The sequence below is a fragment of the Myxocyprinus asiaticus genome, chromosome 28 (genome assembly GCF_019703515.2).
Source record: "Myxocyprinus asiaticus isolate MX2 ecotype Aquarium Trade chromosome 28, UBuf_Myxa_2, whole genome shotgun sequence".
Classification (NCBI taxonomy): domain Eukaryota; kingdom Metazoa; phylum Chordata; class Actinopteri; order Cypriniformes; family Catostomidae; genus Myxocyprinus; species Myxocyprinus asiaticus.
The window spans coordinates 22,840,728-22,850,759 of NC_059371.1; the positions used below are offsets into that span (position 1 = coordinate 22,840,728).

The following is a 10,032-nucleotide window of genomic DNA, read 5'->3' on the forward strand; positions in this document are numbered from 1 at the left end:
TCCTGTTGTGTATTTCTCTAAATATTATTATTTACTGTATTATAATTCAGATTATTGTTTTGTTGTTGTATTTTCTTTGCAGTTGAAGCTTCTGTCACCAAGACAAATTCCTTGTGTGTGTAAGCAAAGTTGGCAATAAAGCTTATTCTGATTATGATTCTGATTGTCCCCTGTGGTTCTCTAGGTTTTACAGCAGCAAGAATGTAAACTCCTTTATCCCAGGAAAGAGGGACAGAGACCAGAAAATAAAAATAAGAACCGATACAAAAACATTCTGCCCTGTGGGTAACTGTTTTGTGTTGTTCATAGTCTGAAGTCTTGTAATGGAAGAAGTGCTCTTCAGTGCTCTTAGTATTGCTCTGATCATCATTTTATGTGTTGCAGTTGACACCACTCGAGTGCAAATCAAAGAGGCGGATCTTGACGTGCCTGGCTCTGATTACATCAATGCCAACTACATCCGAGTAAGTCCACCCCCCATCTCCATCATTCATAATGCTTACATGTTTCTGTTAATGTTATGCAGAAAGTCTTTCTTGTACTACTGGAATTGTGATCAGTAATTTAATGCATTGTATGTTCTTTATAATCTTAAGTAGTCTCCATATTTATTTATTTTTATTTATTTATTTATTTTTAATTTATGTAGAGTGTGCATGAAGAAGGTCGTCATGTGGATGAGGGTAAAGTGTTTATCGCCACTCAGGGTTGCCTTCAGAACACCGTCTTAGACTTCTGGAAAATGGTGTATCAGGAAAACTCTCATGTTATTGTCATGACGACCAAGGAGATGGAGAGAGGACGGGTAAGGTCCAGCCCTGAGGGAACAATATTCCATTGTTAATGTAAAGTGCAGAACACACAATACCCCTTGCAATAATCAGTAACTGCATAGCACAGAATTATAAAATGTAAAACAAACATATTCTTTATTTGTGATTCTCTACTGATGTGAATAATAACGTATTTAAGTCTCCATATTCAAAATATGGATGGGCAATATCACTTATTTTCTTTTTCGATCGATATCAATCATACTCCGTATCGAATCAGTTCTGTCAAGGCCAGTATCACTAATATCGATATCAATATCTGTAGTAAATGGAAAGTTTTATCGATTTCTGAGGATAAAATGGGAAATTGTAGCCATTTAAAGGAATAGTTTACTCAAAATGAAAATTCTCTCATCATTTACTCACTCTCATGCCATCCCAGATGTGTTTGACTTTTTTTCTTGTGCAGAACACAAATGAAGATTTTTAGAAGAATATTTCAGCTTTGTAGGTCCATGCAATGCAAGTAAATGTTGACCTGAACTTTGAAGCTCCAAAAAGTGCATTAAAGCAGAACAAAAGTAATCCATATGACTCCAGTGGTTAAATCCACGTCTTCAGAAGCAATATGATAGGTGTGGGTGAGAAACAGATCAATATTTAAGTCCTTATTACTATAAATCTACTTTTTTTGACCATCCCAAACCAGTAGGTTGCGATATGCATGAAGAATGCAAAAAAAAAAAAAAAAAGAATAAGAATGTGAAAGTGAAAGTGTAGAATCTATTTCTCACCCACACCTATCATATCACATCAGAAGATATTGAAACCAAAAAAGCTTCACACTTTTGGTCACCATTCACTTGCATTGTATGGACCTACAGAGCTGAAATATTCTTCTAGAAATCTTTGTTTGTGTTCAGTAGAAGAAAAAAAGTCATACACATCTGGGATGGCATGAGGGTGAGTAAATGATGAGAGAATTTACATTTTTGGGTGAACTATCCCTGAAACCTCATAGTTGAATGTCATAATTTTTAACATTTAATATGCTTGAACTGCAAATTGTCAGACTTTGGTTTTTGTTTATTAATTATTAACAATTACAGAACATTATCATGTTTATCATGTATCATTTAAATAAACTTCTAGTAAATGTCACACAAACCCATTATAATGAATGTCACATTTAGCTTATTTAGCTAATACTGGTTATTTTCAGTTTATTTTTCATTTTGAGGCTCAGTAATGAATTTTCATGCTAAATTAATAATAAAACAATAGTTTTAAAAGGATCAACATTTTAATGTTAGATCGATCCTCTCGATACAATATCTGTATCAAAAGCATTGATATATCAAGATTGGTCCGTCTATCACATTTAAAATGATCTTATCAGTCAAAAACATGTAATTAAGAATGTAACTAAATATGCAACTGAAGTCATGTTTTGGAGCCGAAAACTAATTTCACATCTATCCACAGAATAAGTGTGTACGGTACTGGCCAGACTTAAATTCCACTAAGGAGTTTGGGAAGGTGTGTGTGAAGAACATTGAGGAACATACAGCTCAGGACTACATACGGCGAGAGCTAGAGGTTACACGTCTAGACAGGGTAAGATCGTCACGAGAGATGACAGTACAAGAGGGCAAACACAACCTTTGACCTCTTTGTTTACAGTAGCAGCTTGTAGAGAAATTAGAGAATCCTCTAAACTAATTTAGTGATTCCAAACATGTAATATGTTCTGTTGTTTTGTTCAAATTCAATTTTAATGGTCTTCTTTTTATGTATTTCATTTATATTATATCAACCTTATGTATTTCTTTTAATTCAAGAGAGAGCCTCCCAGGTTTATCTGGCACTATCAGTACCTGAGCTGGCCTGATCACGGTGTTCCCAATGAACCTGGAGGGGTTCTTAGCTTCCTGGAGCAAGTAAACAGGACCCAGAGTGCCATTGCAGAGAGTGGACCAATAGTGGTTCACTGCAGGTACTGCACACCTCACTGAAAGGGCTAGTTCATCCAAAAATGAAAAATTCGGTGATCATTTACTCACCCTCATGTTGTTACAAACCCGTATGACTTTCTTCATTTTGTGGAACACTTTCATTATGTCTTTTTTCATTCAATAAAAGTAAATGGTGACTGAGGCTAACATATCATTTGTGTCCCCACGGAAGAAAGTCGTATGGGTTTGGAACAACATTAAGGTGAGTAAATGAGGTGTGTGTGTGTGGACGGGTTTGGGCGTTTTACGAGGACATTTCTTTAGGTTAAAAACTGGTAATTACAAGGGTATTATGCTATAAATGTGGTTTATGAGGACATTTCTAGTGTCCCCATAATTCAAATTGCTTAAAAAACATACAAAGCTATGTTTTTTTTTTAATTTATTTTTTATGTAAAAATGCAGAAAGTTTTTTGTGAGGGTTAGGTTTAGGGGTAAGATTAGGGGATATAAAAATCATTAAGTCTATGGAGAGTCCTCATAAGGATAGCCGCACCAACATGTGTGTGTGTGTGTGTGTGTGATCACTAAGCATGATCCACTCATTATCTTAACTGCTAATGGCATAATTGACTTTTTTAACTTCTTTTGAGTGGTATGATGACAGTGAATTGTTTGGATCACAAGTCAACATGTTTTCGTGAAACTAAATCATTTCCTCCTTTTGTCCTCTGGATTCTAAACTTCCGTTTGTCACTGACATCCCAGTGCAGGGATTGGAAGAACAGGCACAATTATTGTGATTGACATACTTATTGACATCATAAACAGACAAGGTAACCCTTTTCAGCACTATTATTATTTCAATTATGATTTTTTTTCTGCCTATTAATGATAAAATGCGACAAACCGCCGTTAGATAGTTAGTCTCTTGTTGTCATTTCAATTCCCTGTGAAGGGTTGGATTGTGACATTGACATCCCAAAGACCATTCAGAGAGTGCGTCAGCAGCGATCCGGTATGGTGCAGACTGAGGCCCAGTACAAGTTCATCTACATGGCTGTTCAGCAATACATTGACACTGCTCAGAAGAGACTGGAAGAGGAGCAGGTACTTAACACACTTCATTTCAAATGCTTTTTGGCAACCATAATTCAAGTTACTAACTGATGGAAGGGTTTTGCTTAAGGCTTTGTTTTAAGGCTTATTTGGATCCATCACTTCCATCTATCAGGTTAAATGTGACAATTTGGTATATCTTGTTTTTGACCTTTTCAGAGGAACAAAACAAAGGAGAGAGAATACTCTAATATCAAATACCCACAGATGTCAAATGCCAGAGCCAAGCCAAATATGAGCTCATCTCGTACTTCATCTGTGTAAGTGCTGGTTTCCTATCATACACACACAAAAACATAAGTTTACTTAGCTATGTAAATGAGGACATACCATAGACTTCTATTGTTTTTATATACAACATCTAATTATATCACTATAGATAGACTAACCCTAACCCTAAAATAATTTCAGTCAGGACCACTCATGTCAAATGAATAGACCTGAATACTTGTAAGAGTATTTATTGGCTTAGTGATGAAGCATCTGTTGGTGTTAGCAGTATGGTTCTGTTTTGGGCAAACTCTCCATCCGTCCATGCAGCCATGCATGGACAGAGCATTGAGTGCAGCACAACCCCCCAGGGGTAACAGAACAGATCCAGCAGAAATATTACAATATTGTAAAAAAAAATTTAACCTCCCGACAGTGCAACATAATACAGTCCTTCATTGCATAATAGCTTAAATGTACACTTAAAAAAAACTTAAAAAACTGTATATTGGTTTGTAATTCAAGAACGAGGTGCAATAACACATTGAAGACAGGAATTTCAAACTGGCAATCAATTGTAGTCTTAGAATACAGAAGAACAAGACAGATATAGAAAAAACTAAAAAGCAAAACTGTCACCCAAAAAGTAGAGCTGGGAATGGAGGAGGGGTCAAGTGCAGCTTGCATCCATGCAATGGAAAGGCAGCTAAGGCATTGCATGTAAATGGATGACTTAAGTAGAACCGCTCTGATAAGCGTCTGAACTGTATTGGTAGACGTCATAATCAGCCAAGCGTCAGCTGATTGCAATAGTGACTTACGTGACCTGCCTGAACTAACGCTACTCTTCATTTTAAAAAAATCATACTTAAAGGAATAGTTCATCCAAAAAATGAAAATTCTCTCATCATTTACTCACCCTCAAGCCATCCCAGATGTGTATTACTTTCTTTCAAATGCTGAACTCAAATGAAGATTTTTAGAAGAATTTCTCAGCTCTTTTGGTCCATACAATGCAAGTGAATGGGTACCACAATTTTGAAGCTAAAAAAATCACATAAGTCCACATAAAAGTAATCCATAAGACTTCAGTGGTTAAATAAATATCTTCAGAAGCGATATGATAGGTGTGGGTGAGAAACAGATCACTTTCACATTCTTCTTCTTGTGTTTTTGGTAATTCACATTCTTCATGCATACTGCCCCCTACTGGGCAGGGAGAATAATTTGTTGCAAAAAAGGACTTAAATATTGATCTGTTTCTCACCCACACCTGTCGTATCACTTCTGAAGATATGGATTAAAACACTGGAGTTGTATGGATTACTTTTATGAGGACTTATGTGCTTTTTGGAGTGTCAAAAATTTGGCACCCATTCACTTGCATTGTATGGACCTACAGAGCTTAAAGCTTTTTCAAAAAAATCTACATTTTTTTTCTGCAGAAGAAAGAAAGTCATACACATCTGGTATGGCATGAGGGTGAGTAAATGATATATATGTATATATGATGTGTATATATATATATATATATTGCATTTTTATAATAAAAAGATACATTTACTTAATTTATGAATAATTCTTTTACAGTTGAATTAGCTAACTTATTTATTCCAGAATTCGCTGTAGACACATTTGTCCCCAAATTTCAGCTAAGCAAACCTTACACATACACACTTTCAATATACAATATGACCCACATGCTGATATTACTGGAAAACCGTGAATTAGTTTCTTTCTTCAGGTAAACAGCATCTCCTACACTTCCTCAATTCTGAACTGATTTGTTGCTAAGTGAATCATTTTCCGTCAAAAGTGTTCTAACGCTGTTGTGACTCACTCAGTTATAACTAAAAGTAAACACAGTAGTGCAGCTTTATGCATTTATTTTTTACCTTCAAGCCATAAAATGTGGTTGTTACTGTGTCACAGTTTCTATTTTGTAATTTCCATTTTTTCCCCTGTAAATGGAAAATATGTCTATCATTCCTCTGTATTATTTTATTATAATGTCTGAGAGTTTAAACACACTTTTCAAATCTTCCACAGAAGGAACGATGACTCTGGTGTGTATGAAAATGTAAACATCAAGAATCCAAAGGGCTCTGCAAGTGGTAACACCCGGAGATAAGCCATGTGTGCTGCTGTCTCAGAAACTCTGAAAGTATGTTTCCCAGCCCTTCCCATACACTGCAGCAGCCCATGGTCAGAAACTGACCAAGTCTCAGGACAGAAATGCTACTGAAAGTAACAAAAATGTCTCAGATATTTAAAATGCAAGGACCAAAAAAAAATCCCTAAAGTAAATTCCTCTATTCATCAGTTATCTACAATTAAATGTAATTCATAATATTCTATTCTAAGGCTGTCTAGATATGCTTGACTTTATACCTAAGCAATGAATTGATTTCAATTGAAGTATTTAACATTACGACACATTGTGTGTTTTATATAGAAATAAGATGATAAAAGTTTAAAATGCCCCTGAAAATTAATTCAAGGGGGCAAATATTGCCCCTTAATAAAAAAGTAGATTTCTGAAGCTGTTGCCATGCACACACACACACACACACACACACACACACACACACATACATACAATTGGTATCACACTTACATGCACACACCTGCACCAAGGCTGTAAAAGTAGAGGTAGAAACAGAATGAGTGAGAAAAAGAAAGTGAGGAACAGACGGGGGTTGGAGTTGTGTCTTTGTCAAGCCCTCAAGCATCCTTTCAGTGATACAACTGCAGAAGGATAATCTTACAGAATGGTAATGGTCTTTGCTAGATAGCCTTGAAAACAACACATACTTCAAAGAATATGCACAACTTCTCATGGGTTTTAAAAGTTGACCTTGTTTGCTCTCTAAATATTTGCTGTTTTTGATAACAACTTCTTATGGTTTTTAAAAGTTGACCTTGTTTGCTCTCTAAATATTTATTGTTTTGGATAACAACTTCTTGTTTTTTTAACATTTTATGGTGATTGACACCTTGTGTCCCTTTCACAGATGACTGCTGTTTATTTGAAGAAGTATTGATTATACAAGGCACTCTTCCACTATCAGGTGGAAAGGTTCTTGTTGCGGAACCGTGCTGTTCCGAACCAATCTGTGGCTTGTTGACATGGTTATAGTTTCTTTTTTCACTGTGATGCTATGAAATCAGGATTAGAATGGACTGACTAGGCAAGAGATAGTTCACCCAAAAATGAAAATTATCTAATCATTTACTCACCCTCATGCATCCCAGATGTGTATGACTTTGTTTTTTCTGCAGAACAAAAACAAAGATTTTTAGAAACATATATTAGCTCTGTAGGTCCATACAATGCAAATGAAGGTGACCAGAACTTTGTAGCTACAAGAAATATAATAGTAATCCATATGATTCCAGTGTTTAAATCCAAATCTTCAGAAGCAATATAATAGGAGTGAGTGAGAAACAAACATTATTTAAGTATATTTTTTACTCTAAATCTCCACTTTAACTTTCACTTTCTGCTTTGAAAGTGAAGCTAAACTGGCACCACATGTGACTTTTAGATGTAAAAGTGGAAGTGGAGATTTAGAGTAAAAAAAAAAAAAAAGGATTTAAATTTTGATCTGTTTCTCACTCACACCTATTATATTGCTTCTGAAGATATGGATTAAAACACTGGAGTTTAACAATAGATTTAAACAATGGATTACTTCTATGTTTCCTTGATGTGATTTTTGGAGCTACAAAGGTCTGGTCACCATTCACTTGCATTGTGAGGACCTACAGAGCTGAAATATTCTTCTAAAAATCTTTGTTTGTCTTCTGCAGAAGAAAGAATGTCATCTGGGATGGTATGAGGGTGAGTAAATGATGAGAGAATTTTCATTTTTGGGTGAACTATCCCTTTAATGTGCTGAGAAATCCGGGCCAAGAATGGTATTATATTGTACCGAACTGTGCTCAAGTGGAAATGCTACTGGAACAGTTACTCACCGTGCTCAGAACCATTTGGCCCGATGGTGGAAAACACTTATAGATATTGGATTTGTTCTGTCAAATTGCATAAATTCATAGAATTAAGAATTGACTCATCGTTAGCGTCTTGTAATTCAGATTACATTGAAAATTATATATTGCTTTGTTCACACAAGATGGGTTTCCATCCACATATTTTTATGCAAATGTTGGGATATTGCATAAAAAATGCTGGATGGAAAGATCAAATTAAATCTCCAAAATGTACATAAAACTCTTGTGCTCATTTGAGGAGGATAATTATGTGCTTAAACTGCGATGGAAACATATTTACAGTATACATTCCTGAATGCCTCCTCTGTCCTTTATGTTGTCTCATTTTCCATTCTGACAGCTTTCTGCTATCAGCTTTGGTACTGTAGAAGCATGTAGCTCACTTGGCATTTAGCTGAAGCCTTACTATAGCAACCGATGTAGATATACCAGATATTGACTACACTAATTGAACTAATGGATCCAATTTGGATCCGATAAAATTAATTCTAAATTGTCGTGTTCTTTTTCTTTGCTTTGCAGTTCAAATAGAGGTGTTGTAGAAGCACCTGACCATGGAGCAACTCTCAAGGGGACTGGCAGCACCTACTGTACGCTGAGGTCAACTATGCCCAGCTTCAAGCTGGAGATTCCACAGAGATCTCCACATCTCCTCTCTTCTTCTCCTGCCTGCCCTCTCAGTTGAGTCTGAGAAGCTCACACTCCAAAACCAAGTGCCTGATCTGCAGCCGAAACTGCTCCTACAGAGAGGAGGACGTTTGACTTGGTGCTTTCTCTTCCCCCTTGTAGTCTAATAATCACTGCACTAATCTACATGATCGTTTGTATATGTGTGAAATATATTATATATGAATATTTACACTCAGTGACATAACTTAGATGAAGATACGCTCTTTCCACATGCTCTATGGCTGTTTCCAGACCTTTCTTTGTCTACTGGACGTGGTCTACTGTAACCAAAGACCTTTGCTAGATCACTCAGTATCTCACGAGTACCAGTCATTAGCACTGTGTTGAGTGATGCTCGTGGCTTGGTGATGTAAGAAGAACAGAACTACACCACCTTTGCCAGCCCTCAGGAATCACCCCTTTTCTTCTGAGGTGATGTAAGCTGGAGTGATGTTTGCTCTGAGAGTCTGGTCAATGTGCGACCAGTGAATCGGATACCTAGTAATTAGGTGTTTCAAACAGACTGATTTGGTACAGTGTGATAGGATTTATACAGTATGTGCCAATTAGCAGCCTGTGCATCATGTCTGTAAAAGCTTCTGCTTTGATGCTGTTTTATAGAGCGTTACCGCCAAGCTTATGAAAATTCTGAGGGAAATCAAGTGCTACTGTCAATCATAGGCTTATCAACCAATCAGGCTGGCTGGTTCCTCCCACTAGCATATGTTTTAGGCTTTTTGTTCCTGAAAACATCTGGCAAGCCTTCAGTATTAGAGTTTTGGGATGCTTTTGTTTGTTTGTTCGTTTTTTTTTATGTTGATAGTAATTTTATTAGCATCTATGATTCCTTCAGAAAGTTTTATCTTTTGTTGTGATATTTGTAAATGTGATTATGAAATCTTGCGCATATGCAGGTATGTTTGGAAAGCAGAATTTTCCTCTAGTTTGACTATGGTTATTCCGCATTTTCCATGCTTTTTAGACATAAACACGGTATGTTTGCATTACAGAGTTATTAATAGCTTGATCTAAAGACATTAGATAAGCCATAGAATTTCTACGTCAATTGCAGGTTGTGATTGCACTGGGGAGGCTTTTGAATGAAAATGTAAATGAAAAACATGGTATTACTAAACTTCTGCAAAGGGGTGTATGTCAGGATGTTGGCCAAGTCATTGACGTAAACAGCCTTCGTTGGAGGCTAAATATGGGCAAGGCAGATGGCCCTGGGCTAAGATTAAAGTATATATTTTTTTTTGTGTGTGTTGGGGGGGGGGGGGGGGGGGGGGGGG

The 10,032-nt window shown here is 36.4% G+C and overlaps 1 protein-coding gene across 8 annotated transcripts in view; it reads left to right on the forward strand.

Annotated features, from left to right (window-relative positions):
* Positions 1–10,031, forward strand: part of LOC127418998 (tyrosine-protein phosphatase non-receptor type 11-like) — a 55,170-nt gene extending 45,139 nt beyond the window's left edge. For 7 of the 8 annotated variants that reach the window (XM_051660007.1, XM_051660011.1, XM_051660009.1 and 4 more), the window contains 10 exons: positions 185–281; positions 385–464; positions 650–805; positions 2,259–2,390; positions 2,615–2,769; positions 3,497–3,564; positions 3,687–3,838; positions 4,007–4,107; positions 6,107–6,221; positions 8,594–10,031. In XM_051660007.1, coding sequence (XP_051515967.1) covers positions 185–281; positions 385–464; positions 650–805; positions 2,259–2,390; positions 2,615–2,769; positions 3,497–3,564; positions 3,687–3,838; positions 4,007–4,107; positions 6,107–6,188 — 1,023 coding nt within the window. In that variant the 3' untranslated portion in view covers positions 6,189–6,221; positions 8,594–10,031. Of the gene's footprint in view, positions 1–184; positions 282–384; positions 465–649; positions 806–2,258; positions 2,391–2,614; positions 2,770–3,496; positions 3,565–3,686; positions 3,839–4,006; positions 4,108–6,106; positions 6,222–8,593 lie in introns of those variants that run through there. The other variant, XR_007893585.1, reaches the window with a different exon arrangement.
* The last annotated feature ends 1 nt before the right edge of the window (position 10,032 follows it).